General features: G+C 37.8%; 1 protein-coding gene across 1 annotated transcript; it reads right to left on the reverse strand.

Annotated features, from left to right (window-relative positions):
• Positions 1 to 13,211: 13,211 nt before the first annotated feature.
• LOC137809934 (G-type lectin S-receptor-like serine/threonine-protein kinase LECRK3) lies at positions 13,212 to 17,368 on the reverse strand. Its single transcript, XM_090297975.1, has 2 exons — positions 16,422 to 17,368; positions 13,212 to 16,328 (listed from the first exon to the last, which is right to left on the reverse strand). The coding sequence occupies exons 1-2, from the start codon at positions 17,276 to 17,278 to the stop codon at positions 14,858 to 14,860; spliced, it is 2,328 nt and encodes a 775-aa protein (XP_090154101.1). The 5' UTR covers positions 17,279 to 17,368; the 3' UTR covers positions 13,212 to 14,857.
• Positions 17,369 to 18,917: the final 1,549 nt, after the last annotated feature.

The following is an 18,917-nucleotide window of genomic DNA, read 5'->3' on the forward strand; positions in this document are numbered from 1 at the left end:
CTTTTCTTAGAGTTGGATCATTGTTCTAAGACAAGAACTCACCAAAAACTAGTACCAAATCCCAAACTCATTTGGATGAACCAAATATTGTCAAATTGAATCAACAAAGGAATGAAAACTGGAATGACCGAACAAAATTAAACAACAATTCATATGAACCGAACAGAATTAAGAACAAAACAGAACAAAGTGCTGGAAAATAGAAAAACCAAAACTGAAAAACTCAAGAACACAAAGCAACATGAACAATTGAAGAAGAAGAAAGGAAGGAGAAGAGAATGCTCATGAAGATGGAAGGAGGATGGATGATCTCGCCACTAGAAGTGTGGAATGCTCCTAGATGAGAGTGATGCCGCCACTTGAGGACTCCATTGATCCATCAAGATAAGACTAGAGAAGAAGGCTCCAAAAGCTCTCCAAAGGTCACTCAAAATTTGAGTAGAGTTTTCTTAGATTAATTCCAATCTGAATTTTACAAAGAGAGCACCTCTATTTATAGCCTAAGGTGCTGAAAAGTAAGCTACACAAATTCAAAAACTCCCTCCTAAAAAGCTTCTAGAATTTGCGCCTAAAACAAAGCATGAGGAAGGTGTGATCCCTTCTCTCACTTTGGCACCTCCTTATTTACTCCTACACCTATCTACTAATACACCCCCCCTCCTAAAGCTCCTAACTAAAGCCTAAAAGATGCTAAAACAAAAGAGGTTTCTAATGTTTCCCTCTAAGCACCTCCAACTAAAGAAATTACAAACAGAGAAAATAAATGTCATCTAGCTCCCAAAGCTTTGAACATGCTTCTTGTAATCCTTTGAGGTGGACTTTGACCTCCATGGGCGTCCTCCATTTGTGCCTCCACCTCTTCTTGATCTTGTTGATTGGCCTCCATGTCCTCTTGAGCTTGATCTCCATCATACTCCCCGAGTTGGAGAGAATTCGACCACGAATTCTGGAGACCTACAGAAAAGGGAGTTAGATCGCTGACATTAAAAGTATGACTACCTAAGAATGTATCAGGCATATCTAACTCATAAGCATTGTCATTAATCCTCTTGAGGACTTGGAAAGGTCCATCCCCTCGAGGCATTAGTTTGGACTTCCTTTGGGTAGGAAAACGATCCTTCCTCAAGTGAAGCCAAACCCAATCGCCCTCATCAAACAACAATGCTTTTCTCCTTTTATTGGCAAGTTCAGCATACTTGCCAACCTTCTTCTCAATTTTCTTTTTGATGTCTTTATGCAAAGTTTTCACAAAAGAAGCCTTTTCATCCCCATCTTTGCACAAGACATCTCCAAGAAGGGGAATAGGAAGAAGATCAAGAGGTGTTAGGGGATTAAACCCATAGACCACCTCAAAAGGAGAATGGGAGGTGGTAGAATTTACTACTCGGTTATATGCAAACTCAACATGGGGTAGTAAATTCTCCCACACTCTAGGATTCCCTGAAATAAAGCATCTCAATAGTTGTCCCAAAGTTCTATTCACCACCTCGGTTTGACCATCAGTTTGTGGGTGGCAAGTGGTAGAAAATAAAAGCTTAGTTCCAAGCTTGCCCCACAAGGTCTTCCAAAAGTGACTCAAGAACTTAGGATCTCTATCAGACACTATAGACCTAGGAATCCCATGCAAGCGAACCACTTCTTGGAAGAAGAGGTTTGCTATGTGGCATGCATCATCCACTTTGTGGCAAGGAATAAAGTGAGCCATCTTTGAAAAACGATCCACTACCACAAAAATGGAGTCCTTTCCCTTTGATGTCTTGGGTAAGCCTAAGATGAAATCCATAGATATATCTACCCAAGGCATTGAAGGGATAGGAAGAGGAGTATAAAGACCATGGGAATGCATTTTAGACTTAGCTTTGCGGCAAGCTATGCATTTATCACACAAACTATGAACATGTTTATGCATATGTGGCCAAAAGAAATGTTCATGCAACACATCCAAAGTTTTAGCAACCCCAAAATGTCCCATTAAACCCCCCTCATGAGCTTCTCTAACAAGAGATAATCTAATAGAGCATTGAGGAACACAAAGACGTTTTCCTTTAAAAAGAAAGCTATCTTGAATAAAAAAGTCTTTGTGTCCTCCCTTAAGACACTCTTGATAGATGAGAGAAAAATCAAGGTCATCATGATAAAGTTCCTTAATGTGATCAAAACCAAGATATTGAGAGGTTAAAAGATTTAGCAAGGTGTATCTTCTAGAAAGAGCATCCGCCACAATATTTATTTTGCCTTGCTTGTGTTTGATCACATAAGGAAATTGCTCAATGAATTCCACCCACTTAGCATGCCTCTTGTTAAGTTTGTTTTGGCTTTTCAAATATTTAAGAGATTCATGATCACTGTGTATCACAAACTCTTTGGGAAAAAGATAGTGTTGCCAAGTAAACAAAGCCCTAACAAGTGCATATAATTCCTTATCATAGGTGGAATAGTTGAGATGACTTCCCTTCAATTTCTCACTAAAATAGGCTATGGGGTGGCCCTCTTGAAGGAGAACAGCCCCAATACCTATGCTTGAAGCATCACACTCAATCTCAAATGTCTTAGTGAAATTAGGAAGGGCCAAGATGGGAGCATTAGTCAATTTTTCTTTCAAAGTATCAAAAGCATTTTGTTGTGCTTCTCCCCAATGAAAGACCACATCCTTTTTCACTATGTCATTGAGTGGTGCGGCAATGGTACCAAAGTTTGGGACAAATCTTCTATAGAAAGAAGCAAGCCCATGAAAACTTCGGACCTCATTCAAAGAAATCGGTGTAGGCCAATTTTGAATGGCCACCACCTTTGTTTTGTCCACATGGACCCCTTTACAACTCACAACAAACCCTAGGAATTCTATATGATCAAGAGCAAACATACATTTAGCAAGGTTAGCATACAAATGTTCCTTCCTAAGGGTTTCCAAAACTTGCCTAACATGCAACCTATGGTCATTCAAAGATAAGCTATAAATGAGAATGTCATCAAAGTAAACCACAACAAACTTACCAATGAAAGGTCTAAGAACATGATGCATGAGGCGCATGAAGGTACTTGGTGCATTAGTTAAACCAAAAGGCATAACTAACCACTCATATAAACCAAAGTTGGTCTTAAAAGCCGTCTTCCATTCATCACCCGGTTTGATACGGATTTGATTGTAGCCGCTTTTAAGATCAATCTTTGAAAAGATTTTAGAACCATGTAATTCATCCAACAAATCATCTAGTCTAGGTATGGGATGCCTATACTTAATGGTTATGTTATTTATGGCCCTACAATCCGAACACATTCGCCATGTGCCATCCTTTTTTGGCACTAAGATGATAGGCATAGCACAAGGACTCATGCTATCTTGCACCCACCCTTTCTCAATCAAAGCCTCAACTTGTTGGCGAATTTCCTTGGTTTCACTTGGATTGGTCCTATATGCTGGACGATTTGGTAAAGAAGAGCCCGGTATCAAATCAATTTGGTGCTCAATCCCTCTCAAAGGTGGAAGTCCATTTGGAGGATCTTGAAACACATCTTGGAACTCTTCTACCAAATTTTCCAAGCAATGAGAACTATCAACAAGTGATTCTACTCTAAGAGTTCTAGGGATGGCTAAAAAAAGAGGATGATGAGCCACTATTTCCCTTTCAATTTCACGCCTAGACACAAGGAGTGTAGGCTTAGAACTCTTATCTTTTTTATCTTTTTCACTCTCCCTCTTTTTCTTCATGATAACTTGGTCCTCATGGACTTCTCTTGGAGAGAGAGATTTTAAAGTAACCTTGTGACCATGGAATTCAAAAGATAGTTTGTTGGTAAAGCCATCATGTAAAACTTTTCTATCAAATTGCCAAGGCCTTCCCAAAAGAACATGAGTGGCTTCCATGGGCACAACATCACATAATACCTCATCTTTGTATTTTCCAATGGAGAAATGGATGAGGACTTGTTTATTAACAATTATTTCTCCTACTTCACTAAGCCATTGTAATTTGTAGGGCTTTGTATGAGAGATAGTAGGCAATCCAAGCTTATCTACTACTCTTGTACTAGCCACATTTGCACAACTACCCCCATCCACTATCAAGGAACAAATGTTGTTTTGAATAAGACATCTTGTATGGAAAATATTTTCCCTTTGACTTTCATCAAAAGGTTGTGAAACTTGTCCAAGAAGTCTTCTCACAACTAACAAGTCCCCTTCAAGTGGACATTCACTCTCTTCCTCACTAGATGCATGAGAATGCAATGAATGCTTAGGAGAATCCGAATCATGCTCACTAACTACAATGCCCTCATGCATGTACATACTTCGTTTGGAAGGACAATTTGCAGCAATATGACCATAACCCATACATTTAAAGCATTTAGTATTAGATGTTCTAGTGGGAGACTTAGGTCTAGAAGTTGATGGCTTAGATTCCTTGGGTTTGAAAGAAGAATCTTTGGAAGGATGTTTAGAAAAAGAAGTTTTGTTTCTCCAAGACTTGGAGTAGTATCCATCATTGGAAGCATTTTTAAAAGAGTTTTTCTTAGCAAGTTGGGCTTCCACCTTCATTGCAAGATGAACTAAAGAGCCCAATGATGAATACTCTTGTAACTCAACAATGTCTTGAATATCCTTCCTAAGACCGCTCACAAACCTAGCAACCATGGCTTCTTCACTTTCTTCTAATTCAATTTTAAGCACAAGCGTCTCAAGCTCCTTATAATATTCATCCACATTTAGCGTGCCTTGTTGAAACCGTTGGAGTCTCAACATAAGGTCTTTCCTAAAATGTGGGGGCACAAACCTAGCGCGCATATGATCCTTTAAAGAGTTCCAAGAGTCCACGGGAGGACCCTTGTGATAGATAATGTCCTTTACAATTCCATGCCACCATTTCATGGCATAATCACTAAACTCTAGGGTGGCTAGCTTGAGCTTATGCTCATCTTGGATCTCATGGATCTCAAAAATTTGTTCACACTTAGCCTCCCAATCTAAATATACATTTGGATCACTAGAACCATTAAAACAAGGTAACTTGACCGAAGGAAGCTTGGACTTTGCATCATGATAGAAGCCATTGCCGTAGTGAATTCTTTCCCCTTGGTGATGATGTCTTTGTCCATGGACTTGGGGTGGAGGTCTCCTTCTCCTATGCTCATCTTCACGGCCAACATCATTTGAAGAAGCTCTTGAAGATGGTCTATGAGAATGATGTCCATCATGGATAGAAGGAGATGGTCTAGCTTGTTGGACCTCCATCTTTTGCATTTTCTCCTCCAACCGTCTAATTGTTCTTTGAGCTTCATGTAATTCACCAAGAATTGAAGCTTTGGAAGGAGAATTCTGCTTGTAGGATGCATCACTTGAAAATCCAGCCATTTGTAATTAAAAACAGCAAACACACAAAACAGCAAACAAGTTAAAAAAATTAGCAAAAACAGTGAGCTTGGCAATGAAACTGCCTAAGTGAAATGAGGCTGAAAAAAGAGATCACTCTCAAAGAAATAATGTTCTTGCACCAATCTGATCTTGAGGCCTTGGAATCCTCAAATGAAATATGTCAAAGCAAGCACACCAATCTCAAGAGCAACCACCACAAAACCAATGAAACAATAAAGACAAACAAGAAAAGGTATAAGCAAGGAAAGGTAATTGCAAAAGGAATACTATATGTAAGACAAACTCAAAGAGTAAGAATGAAAGACAATCAAGAAAAAAAAGAACTCAATGAGAAAAGTAGGCACACAAAAGAATACTTAAGGAAAAGCACTAGAGTAGATGAAGAAAACAAAAATTTTAGCTACTGGAAATTTTTTTTTTAATGCAAATTGTGCTTGATATTCACTGATTTAACTGGAATGATGTAGAGCGAACTGGATTATGAAATTTAAACCACAGAAACTTCAAGATGTTAACTCAATAATGGCACTGGAATCAATTAAAAACAGTAAGCCAATTGAGAGAAATAAAGTTTTCAAAATCGCTGCCAGATTACCGTATTTTTTTCGGCAGAAATGTACACTTTTTTTATTTTATTTATCATTTTTTGTGTACTTCGTATTTTTGAATGATTCTTTTTTCTATTCATTTCTAACACTTTGAATATCTCAAATCCAGGATTTCAGAATTTTCCAGTAAGTAAATCAATTGCAATAAGGAAAAACAGTAAGCACTTTTTCAGAAACAGAGGAATCCTAATAGGAATAAAAAACAGGATGATGAACTAGCAAAGACATAATAGAAAATGATGTATTGGAACTTGTATAGGTCTAGAATACAAGTATGAACTCAATTCTAAAAAGAAAATGCACAAAGGATCAACATCAATTCAGAAAATTATATGACACTAAAGCAAGAAACAATCAAAAACAATAAAAGTACTACTAGAAGTAATGACAATTATGGAATAACATGACTAAGACAAAACTTGACATGATTACAAAATTAAAAGACACAACACAAATTTTAACAACAAGTGAAAGGAAGCTTAAGGTAAACTCTAGGAAGGATAATGCCATTCCAAAAGAGCAACCATACTCATAAGAAGAATGAGTGCCATAAACCTTTTCACAAGCACTTGGTGTAAAAGAAAAAAACAGCAAGAATACTCAAGTAAAATTCTAAAACAGAAACTTAAATTGCAAGAAAATTAAAAGAGCTCTTGAAATAAAGTGCACACAACTCAACAATTAAACAAGAATAAACCTAAGACTCATGATACCACATGATGTGATTCCAATAGCCACATAGAACAAGATTCTTGACATTTTTAGGAATCACCTTGAGCTGGAAAATATAGAGGCACTTTTCTTAGAGTTGGATCATTGTTCTAAGACAAGAACTCACCAAAAACTAGTACCAAATCCCAAACTCATTTGGATGAACCAAATATTGTCAAATTGAATCAACAAAGGAATGAAAACTGGAATGACCGAACAAAATTAAACAACAATTCATATGAACCGAACAGAATTAAGAACAAAACAGAACAAAGTGCTGGAAAATAGAAAAACCAAAACTGAAAAACTCAAGAACACAAAGCAACATGAACAATTGAAGAAGAAGAAAGGAAGGAGAAGAGAATGCTCATGAAGATGGAAGGAGGATGGATGATCTCGCCACTAGAAGTGTGGAATGCTCCTAGATGAGAGTGATGCCGCCACTTGAGGACTCCATTGATCCATCAAGATAAGACTAGAGAAGAAGGCTCCAAAAGCTCTCCAAAGGTCACTCAAAATTTGAGTAGAGTTTTCTTAGATTAATTCCAATCTGAATTTTACAAAGAGAGCACCTCTATTTATAGCCTAAGGTGCTGAAAAGTAAGCTACACAAATTCAAAAACTCCCTCCTAAAAAGCTTCTAGAATTTGCGCCTAAAACAAAGCATGAGGAAGGTGTGATCCCTTCTCTCACTTTGGCACCTCCTTATTTACTCCTACACCTATCTACTAATACACCCCCCCTCCTAAAGCTCCTAACTAAAGCCTAAAAGATGCTAAAACAAAAGAGGTTTCTAATGTTTCCCTCTAAGCACCTCCAACTAAAGAAATTACAAAAAGAGAAAATAAATGTCCTCTAGCTCCCAAAGCTTTGAACATGCTTCTTGTAATCCTTTGAGGTGGACTTTGACCTCCATGGGCGTCCTCCATTTGTGCCTCCACCTCTTCTTGATCTTGTTGATTGGCCTCCATGTCCTCTTGAGCTTGATCTCCATCACTAAATCTCGCTTACCAACACAATCCAAACATTACCCAAAACAATATTAACTGAAGTGGTCGCATCAAGAATTTTAAACTGTTCGAAATGTGACCCAGGTGAGAGAAGATTTACCGAACTCACTCCTAACCAAGCGTAACCAATATTCCAAGCTAGCCAAGCGACTTTGCAACCAAAGAACAGATGACTTGTCGACTCCTCTGACACCCTACACAAACAACAAAGATTGCTCTCAACCTGAACCCCTCGTCTCTCCAGGTTGACCTTGGTAGCAATCTTGTTTTCAAACATAAGCTGAACGAAGAGCCTTAATCCTCCAGAAAAAGTTTAACATCCTCGAAAATCCTTTACTTCCTCTCCCCTTAATAAACCATAAGCAGACTTGATGGAAAACTCTGCAAACTCAAAACCCTTCCAAACCCATTTGTCCTTAGTCTCCAAGGCGAGGCTCTTACAGGATATCACCTCAAACAACTGGCATACCTGAGATTCTTCCCAAGAAAAAAGCCCTCTTCTCCAAGTTAAGTTCCACTGTCAAACATTATTGCCCAAACTCCGCAGTCGCTTAACTTTCCCTCCTTATTATCAAATAGAGAAAACAACCTCGGTAATATATTTTTCAAGACTCCAAATCCGACCCAGTCGTCTTCCCATAACATAATATCTCTCCCTTTTCCAACCTCCCAATTATAACAGTCTTCAAACTTCCCTCCCCACTCCTCTGATTTCCAAATCTCTCCACCACAAAGAGGCTTTGTTGTTCCTGACCCTCTGATCTTTCAGACTTCTCCAACTCCCATACTTAGACTCAATAACCTCCCTCCATAACCCACCATTTCAAATCTATTTTCCCAACAAACCCATATTGAACTACCTAACATTTATAATGCCAAGACTGTTCGCATCCCTGGACAAGCAAACCTTATCCCAAGCAGCCCATGCAATCTTCCTCCCTTCAGACTCCCATCCCCACAAAAAATTCCTCTGCAGACTAACTATTTTCTTAATCACAATAGATGGCAATCTGAACAAAGAGAGATAAAATAGTAGGATAGACGACAAGACAAATTTAATCAGACGGATCCTCTCAGCCATCAAGATGAATCTACCCTTTCACTTGCCTAATCTGCTCTTTATTCTACTAACCACTTCATCCCAAAACACTCCCCTCTTATGACACCCCCTACACGCATCCCCAAGTATTTGAAAGGAGATTTCATCACATTGCAATTTAAAATAATCGCGAAATGGAGAATCTCATTCTGATCTACCCATATCCCGCGAATTCTACTCTTGAGAAAATTCATCTTAAGACCAGAAGCCAACTCAAAATAATTCAGAATGACCTTTATATGATACACGCTTTTAATACTTGCTTTACTGAAGAACAAGGTGTCGTCTGCATACTGAAGCATGTTTACCTTAATCAATTTTTTGTCAATCTCCAATCCACCAAGTCTTTCTCAATTTTGGTCCTAGACACCCCAGTTAAACCTTCAGTCATTATAAGAAACAAGAACGGTGCAAGAGGGTCTCATTGTCTCAAGCCCTTTTTTGGAATAAACTCCTTAGTAGGGCTCCCATTTATGAGAACTAACATTAATGCTGATTTCAAATAAGCTTTAATTCAGGAGATCCACTTTTAGTAGAAACCAAGTCTGCCTAACATATAATAAATGAAATCTCACCTCACGTAGTCATAAGCCTTTTCGTAGTCCACCTTGAAGAAAACACAACTTTTCTTCTTCCTTTTCATCTCATCTAAGACTTCATTGGCCACTAGAACACCATCCATAAGCCCCATTCCTTCAAGAAAACATATTTCCTAGCATCGATGACTTTATTAATCACCTTTTTCACCCTAATAGACAAAATCTTTGAGATGATTTTATACACGCACCCTACCAGCGAGATGGGTCTGAAATCTCTAAGTTGTTGCAGATTATTTGTCTTAGGGATCAGACAAATAAACGAAGCATTTGACCCCCTAGGCCACTTTCCATTGACCAAAAGATCTTTTACTGCCAAAACGAAATCATCCTTAAGGCACTCCCAACAAAATTTAATGAAGCTAAAATTGAAACCGTCTAAACCAGGGCTCTTCAAACTATCACATCTCCAAACTACATCCTTAACTTCCTCATCAAAAACAACTCTGACCAGCAACGCATTATCTTCATCAGAAATGGAGTTGAAACGAACATTGTCCAACTTAACTTGAGACTTAGACATCCCATCAAATATGGCTTTAAAGAACTCTTTAACCTTAGCCTTAACCTTCTCCTTATCATCACACCACTGATCGTTCACTTCTACCTTGTTGATCCCGTTTCTCATTCTCCTCCACTTCACAAACGAATGGAAGAATTTAGTATTTAGATCTCCTTGTTTTAACCACTTTGTACATGCTTTTTTACGCATAATCGCTTCCTGTTTGAAGAAATTCTGACTTTGTTCGACTAACAGGATTCTCCTCTCCTCCCTCCCAGACTCATCTAAATTGTCCTCATCATCTCTTGCATCTACCTCTTGTATTTTCTTTTGTAAAATTTCCCCTGTTTGATTAACATTCCCGAAGACCTCTCTATTCCAAATTTTCATATCTAGTTTTAACTTTTTTAGTTTTTCTTTTAATACGAGCAATCCTTCGTCGTACACCTCATAATTCTGCCATTTACTATGAACGAAAGCTAAAAACCTTCCATCTCTTTGCCACACATCCAAACTCCTAAAGGGTTTTGACCCCCAATCCATCGACGAAACTCTAAGCACTAGGACACAATGATCAAATATTGACCTGTTGAAAACGAATTGTTTATTGTTCGGCCAAACATCCAACCATTCCCTAGAAACCAGGATTCTATCTATTCTACTTTTAACTGACCCTTTCAGCTTGTACCAAGTAATCTTTCTTCCAACCATCGAAATATCCGACAACTCGAACTTTTTGATGAATTCGTTAAACCGAGCAATTTCTCTACTATAATCAGATACCAATGACACACCACACTCTGTTCTGTTGACTCTTCCTGATTTCACATATCTCTTCCCAAACCTCCTTTCTATCTTTCAACGAACCAAAACTATACACGTTCACTATCATAACTTGTACCCCTACTCCTACCTTCCAAACACCTTTGACAACTGAAAAAAAATCTCCCCTTGAAAGAGCTTGTCAAATTGAAACAATTTCTTCTCACGTGGTGATAATTCCTCCTGCATAATTAATGGCTTCGATTTCGACCCAATCGATTTCGTTATAACCCCACAAATGGTAGCAACTCTCCTTACCAAACTCAGAGCACTTTGTCTCATGTAAGCAAACCATTCCAACCTCCTCGCTTCGAATCAAATCACGTAAATATTTTATTTTAATGTTTTCTCCTAACCCACTTATATTCATACTAATTAGACTCGTCATCAGAAACACAAATCTCCACCAGTCTACTCTTGTTGTTCCAATCTTCCAAAGAACGAAGCATGTTTAAAACGACTTATTCTTCCCTAAGAAAGTGAAACACATCTCCTTACCAATGTTCCACATTTTCATGGCTTCTCTGTAATCATTTTTCATCCACACCAAATTATTACCATTTCTAACGGCACTGTTCGAGATGAAGATCTCTAACCTTAGCTCGCTTGATGAAGCGGACTTAGATACCCTCTCAATCACTGGTACACTTCCATCTCTTAATGGGTACGTAATTCCATCCATTTCACCAATGTTGGCCAACATCCTCCCCACTGGGCAACTGGAAAAGAAGGAATCTGACCCGCTGACCTTCACCCTAGGAGGAAAAAAACTGCAGTAGACCCGCCGATAACTGCCTTCTCGCCTTTCCACATAGACCCTAAAATGCTCATCTTCTCCGCAGTGATTGTTGTCTCACCTTGAACCCCACACATACTTGCCCAGAACTTGCAGCGTCGTAGCCTATTGCAGCTCCCTTGTCGCCGTCACACCCTTCTGTTGGCATCACAGGGAAGCTCGCGAAAGAATCGACTCCCAAACCGCTTCCCACCACCTCGTCGTCATCCCCTCTGGTTACGTCGTTGTCGTCCCCTCTGGTTACATTGTCGTCGTCCCTCTAGTTACATTCCTACCGAGACCCACCAAACATGTCGCGCCACCGACCGCCACGTTCCCAGCGTGTTTCGTCACGTCGTCATTTGGGCCAAGCCCTAGAGTTTCTCCTACCCAACTTTTTGGTCTCAATTGGGCCTGAACCGACCCACTACAAATTAGATCATTTGGCCATGTCCCTTCGAAAGTCGTTCTGCGATTAATTCCTTTCAGGTAACTGTTAGTCTTACGCGTCCCATTTTTCTTTATGATTATACCCTCTTTCCTCGGTTCCAAAGCATCGTTCTGACTCTTTGCATCAGAATTAATTCGCCGCCTTTCAAGATCTATTCCCCTTCCACCGCGAACTAAACAGTCTTCTTCTCAACTCTCCATTCTTCAGACCTACCGTCGTAATCAAAACACTCAAATTCAGATAAAACTTCCCTAACACTAGCGTTTTTTTCCAAACATAATAGATTCTCCACACCCTAAGTTAGTTTTAAAAACCATCATTTTTTTTAGGTTTTCTTTTATATGTCATACAGATTCAGAGAACAATCAGTTGCAATCCAGAAATGAGTATTGCTTAGTAATATGTGCAAAGTATTCTACACAACTTCAAACCATGGAATATTGCCTTTTAAATTTTTATCTAAGGATGGTAGCACCCTGTGGTGGAAAAGAATGTGAAGACAATTAGAGGAAGAGGTTCATTGTTAAAGCAGACTCACTATACCGTCATTTACCAAATAAATTCAAAAGCTTCATCTATTAAACTATTGCTACAGAAATCTGGTCATTTGAAAACAATATAAACAAACACTTTGTCAACTGCATGAGTTATTACAGCATCATGCAAAAAGTTAATCCCTGATAAAAACCAAAAACTAAATGCAAAAGAAAGGAGAATAGAAATAAAATGACGGTGATAGACAGAATCAATTCTATACAAAATTTACCATCAACTCAGGCAAAGCATATTAAATGCGGCCTCTGTAGGGAATTCTACCATTTACAATTTTACTTATTAATTACTCAAATAGGTAAAATTTTAAAAGATTAACCAAATGAATAAGTCATGCTCAATGTACCACTCTCTTTATTAGGAAGAAATCGTGTATAATCAAATTTCATTTCAATTGAAGTTGTAACACTTCAACACAACACGAATTATCTATTTTAATATTTTTTTAAATTTTAATCACAGTAAATAACTTGTGAAATTGCTCTATAATAATAAATAAAAAAACCCGCTTATCCATGGTTTGATGCCTGCATTACCAATGTTTGAAACAGAGAAATCAGTGGTCAGATCATGTGAAGTTAAATAAGATATAATTTTCAAATATTGAGTCATTAAATATTTTAATTCCTTCTTCCCATTTAAAAAGGAACTTCTTCTACCCTATTTTCCCAGAAAAATCCTCGTGAACATTGTATGCAAGTCATACGACATTAAGGTAGATAAAATTGAGAAGGAAGTAGTTTTACTCGAACATGTTGACATGTACTCGCAAATTAGTGTCCCTGTGAAGTTTAGAGGCCATCGGTATGCGTTACGTTTGCAGACATTTACCATTGTACAAAACAAATACAAGGTTGCATAATAACAAGATTAAAGATAAATGTTAAAGCCACTAAGTATGCACCATGTACACCTAAAGATTAAAGATGCTAACAACAAGAACATAACTAATCCAAACTGATAGGATAAACGATGACTGAACTATGATACTATACCAGTTCCACAAACATATCACATGGAAACTTGGAACGAATGGTTGTTGAAGAATCTAAAGTGGCTTCCTCGATAGGTTAACTTCCAAAGGAGAAATCATTCTGCAGAACGAGTTGAGTCCACTGGGTATCACCCGAAAGGTACTGGAGGAGAATATTATCCAATACAATCACTTTGTTTAGGGCAAAAAATCCATGCACATCCTCCAAGAGTCATCCTTCTTAACCAAGGTGGATCGCTCATGCAGAAGCTCTTGGTACGGTTGGAAGACAACCTCATGCGTGGTCAAAACTTCACATAAATCTAGTGAAAGATCTCTCTCCCTCGAGGTAATATGATCTTCATCAACGACCATTTTATGAAGCACTCCTTGTGGAGCTGGTGTGATTGAAAAGCCATGGAGGTGCTGCCCTTTAGAGTAACGACCTCACCTTTATCTTCGAAACACTCTATCTTTCGACGCCAATCAATGGTGGCGTCTCCAACAGTCTCCAACCACGACATTCCCAAGATGACGTCAACACCCCCCAAGGTATAAGCTTCTACAGAGAAGAAGTTGGCCAACCTTGACTTCTGCTTGAGCTTTGTGGGAAGCACTTTGATCCATTGCATGTGGATAATCCCATGCAAAATGAATCAGTGCTAGAAGAAGAATCAAATATCCCTATAGTCCTCCATCCAACTTCATAGCTTTTACTTGAGCTAAGTATAGACCAGAGTGGACTTATTCCACCTTCAGAAATGGTTTTATAATACACCCAACTCAATCCCACCACTCGTTATAAAAGAATAAACAAACAAAAAAAGAGTTAAACATAGATAATATTTGGATGTTTGATGAAAATGAGTGGTGTGTATATCATTACTCTTTATTTAATATTATTTTAACAAAGATATCGTGATTGAAGATGAGTGCTTATATTATGGAAAATATATATAAATTGTGTTAATCTTGTAAACTAATTGATAACTTGATTTTGAATTTTTTTTACAAAATGCACACTATGAGACTCTTTGTAGTAGGTATATTTACAGGCTCGGGGAATACTGAAACTCTAGGTGCTAAGAATAAGAATGCTTCCTCCATATATTTCAGACTATGACATCTTGAATGACGTACATAAAAACAAAAGAAAATACAAAATAAACATGCATGTATAGTGCTTAAAAATCGTACAGGAGGAATTGATACAACCGTATTTCTATACTTAAAATTTTAAATTTTATATGAAATGACAAAAATATTCTTTATTATATCATTAATAAAAAGTTGTATAATGGAGCAAGATGTCATAATATCAACCTGATGCTCTCCTGATTCATAGAATAGAAATAGCCATGGGACCACCTTTTCCCCTACAATTTGTTTAGTTAAGGCATGGAACGTATGAGAAAGGAGATGGTGGGTTAGGGACTTCAACAAAGCCTTCTAGCATTTGCATGACCATCCCCATTGTTGGTCTCATTTCAGGTTGCTCATGAATGCACCATATTGCTATTTTTACCCATTTTTGTAGCCTCACATAGTCAGATAAGGCCTCTTCATCGTTCTCCACCAGAACATCTATTTTCCCTTCCATAAAGCAATCACAAGCCCAATCTGTCAGCAATGCCTTCTCTTCTTCCCCTGACTCCATCATCAACACACTTCTTCTGCTGCAAATTATTTCCAACAACATTACCCCAAAGCTGTAAACATCCACTTTAACCGTCACAGCAACATTCTTGAACCATTCAGGAGCCACATATCCTCGAGTTCCTCGGATCATAGTGGTGGTTCTACTTTGGTCAGACAACAACAACTTGGCCAGCCCAAAGTCAGATATCTTTGGATTCAAATACTCATCTATCAGTATATTTTGAGGTTTTATATCACAATGAATAATGGGAGTGTCACACTCTTCGTGCAAGTACACCAACCCTCTTGCAATCCCCAGAGCAAATCCAACCCTTACATTCCATTTGGGGTTGGATTGTCCAAACAGGATGTCTGCAAGAGTACCATTGCTCATGAACTCATACACCAATATTCTATTCATTCCCTCGTCACAAAATCCAATCAACCTGACCAGATTTTTGTGACAGGTTCTACCAATGGAACTCAATTCAGTCCTAAATTCCTTCTCTCGTTCTTGTGCCAATCTGTCCAATCTCTTCACAGCAACCAGATGACAAGAACCTGCTTCTAGTTGCCCTTTGTAAACAATGCCATAAGAACCTCTGCCTATTTCCTCCTTAAAATTCCATGTGGCCTTTTCCAATGTTTCATAAGTAAACGAATGCAAATTTGTTTCCAAAGGACTAGAAGAAGTTATGGGAACTCTTTTCACTTTTGGCTTCATGAGAAAAAACAAAGCAACTGTAGCTAGGAGAATACTGTTAAGGACAAGAGAACCAATAAGTGGTCCCAAAAGAAACAACTTAGCTTTATATTCTTTCTTTGAATCCGGAGACAGGGGAAGTTCCATGTTTGCACCTGGATAAAAGTTGCGAATAACTCTTGTTTTGATATAGACAAAATGTTGATCACTGATTGGTTGTTGTCTACCGTTACCAAGGGGAAATCTCTTCAGCCAACAAGTGTCGCCTCCTGAAATGGCCATAGCACACATGCAATCCTGCAAGCAAAATTGCCGGCAGTCCTGTCTAGAGTAAGGTTGTATCCTTTCATAATCCCCCAAAGGAAAATTAAAATCTCGAGCGGCATGCATTTCATATAGTTCCTCTGGCGGTGTTTGAACATCGGCTCCACAAGCGAGGGTGAAATTGGGTTGGCATCCACCAAATTGATTACTTGGATCCAACAGCGAATACCCATAAGGACATTTGCAGGTAGGCCTATTTTTTTCCATGGAGCAGTAGCTATTATAGCCACAGGAACCGCTACCATACTGATAAAATATTTCATTGCAAATGTTGTCAGGAACATACCTCATGATTTTCCACCCTGGTTGAGCAGTGCTGTTCCGTGGATGATAATACTGCGTGAAAACTCCACTGAAGTCAAGCGTTGCTCTGTAGTAATTCACCTCAGGATCGAGATCCGTGCTATTCCATTGCGAACCTTGAGGTTGGATTGTAGTCCCATTTGTGGTCTTTGCATAGATATCCCCAGACTCATTGAACACTAATGTTGAAGCAGCACCAGAGGCATCCAGCACATAATACGAGTTGTATTTCAGTGGAGAAGGCCATGCAAGAGTACTCAGTAACACATTACCATCCTCGAAATAAAGTTGGAACCTTCCACTTGAGTAATTGGTGTCTGTCAATCGAGAAGTTAGCGTGCCTCCGGGTTGGAGAGATTGATTAGGCAACAAGGTGTCTGTGGGGTTCTCAAAACTTTGCCACAACTTTTCAGAGTTCTGATTGAGTAGAACAAAGTTGCCAGTATCAAGCATAGATCCTACGGAGACAATTATACCTTCCAAGTTTGATGTCCATATGGAATCTCCTTTGGGACCTGCTAGAGTTAGCCCCGCTGATGTGATCCGAACCTGTGATCCCGTTGGTGCTGTCGCAAGTTTGTTGTCTGTTTTTGCACTCCAAACAACGGTCTTGTCGGGTATCATGTCGTACCATATGGCAACCATGAAGAGCTTGGTTTTGGGATCTGTATCATTATTGAATGGGCGAAACCCAAAGGCAAAATGAGCGGAAGGTGAACGCCACACACCATTGTCTGCGGTGGAAAGTGTGGAATCAATATTAACGTTTGCAAAAGCTAAGGAAAGAAGATAAAATTGAAGAGAGATAAGTGTTGGTATAAGGAGGGTAAAGGAAGCCATGGATTGAATTAAGATGTTAGTGTGTAGTTATTTTGCAATGACTTCTAAGAATACAGCCTCGTGAGACACTCTTCCAGCTGGGAAGGAAATACTTGGAAGACGAGGATAAGGTGATGAAGGGCCCTACAAGGGAATGACTTTTCATATAGGAAAAAGTTTCATGTATTAAGAAGTGGGGTTGTTTAAAATCTTTGTTAGGTGAGAGTATTTATTTAGGAGTGGAAAAGCATTCTTATGTATATTGACTATGGTTACACATCCACATCCACTAGATTTAAACTATCTTTAATATGATATAACCTATCCTAACAAAGAATTTGTTATGTTTATACCACTCATACACCCATAAATATATAGTGTGAGATAGTAATTAGGGGTCTCGAAGTAAAAGAGTGTATAAATAAGTCGTTATAAATCTTATCTTGGTTTTATATGGTCGAATGACTTAGAGTCAAATTCTTAATAACTATCACCAACTGAAACGAGTCCCGTATAAGGCTTGAATGTTGTCTTACTATCAGTTATTTTAAACTGGAGTGAGTGGAAGAGGCTCTGTTATGCTTCCTGGGTCATTTGCTATGCAGGACTCTGTATTTTCTCTGCATGCCAAACCCTCTAGTGGAAGAGATGCAATAACTGAGAATAATGTTTTGTATTACTTTGGTCGCTTCTCTTGTTGCAGGATTTTAAACCCTTGTCATTAAAATTTACATTTCTAGTTTTTAACCGATCGTTCTAACATTATTTATTTCATATTTTAAATAATATTATAAAAATTTAAATCAAAAATTATTTTTTAAAGGACACAATGTAAAGCAATATCAGTGTAGTAATTTTAAATTTTTATTAAAAATACTAGTAATAATTGAGTATCTTGTATTTTTTTTCTATGATGAGCATCTTATAATTGACCCTGAATAGCTTTCCACAATAATACTCACAACTATTACAGACTTTAAATGAATTTATGAGATTTAAAATAAAATCCACAAATAAAACTTAACGAGTGCGAACGTGAAAAAGGGGTGATTGGACGAACAATGTATGCTAACGTAAAAGCTGGAGAATAAAAATGTTAAATAAAATAGATTAAAGAAAAATAAAACGAAATTAATAAATTAAATATCAATTATAAAAATATTTTTATCAGGCTACGTATTATATATTTTTGATAGCTGAAGAAAAGAATAAAGCAAAAGGGATCCATCAACGATTTCATGTATTAATTTCTTGTTCAAATATAAACAAAATATATCCCAAGTTTCCAACTAATTTTATCTGATTTTATTACATATTTGGGGCTAAAATGGAGAAAGTCATATTAAATTCGTAAAAATATTTTTTAATTCGTCGTATCACTTATTTTATTCCACATTTTATGTCTTATTTTTTCCATATTTCTAACAAAGGATTTGTAATAAACATGGCACAATACTCGAGTCTCCAATTCCAACGTCTCTTTAACAGTGTTTCTTACTTGAAAAATGATAGGGGGAAAGAAAAAAGAAAGTGGAAGTGATTTGATAAAGAAAAATTGAGTAAAAATGTTAAAATGAAAGAAAAAAAAAGGTGAAACCCAAAGCCTTGTAATACAATTATTGATCTATATTGTTCAAGATGTTATATTTCAAATTATATT

This window comes from Phaseolus vulgaris, chromosome 2 (assembly GCF_051622355.1).
Source record: "Phaseolus vulgaris cultivar YP4 chromosome 2, ASM5162235v1, whole genome shotgun sequence".
Classification (NCBI taxonomy): Eukaryota; Viridiplantae; Streptophyta; class Magnoliopsida; order Fabales; family Fabaceae; genus Phaseolus; species Phaseolus vulgaris.

Excerpts from the sequence above, each read along its gene's own strand:
- LOC137809934 (XM_090297975.1), bottom strand. The coding sequence starts at position 17,278 with ATGGCTTCCTTTACCCTCCTTATACCAACACTTATCTCTCTTCAATTT. Across the intron at positions 16,329-16,421 it reads CCAGGGTGGAAAATCATGAG|GCCTACCTGCAAATGTCCTT; the intron begins GTATGTTCCTGA and ends GGAAAAAAATAG.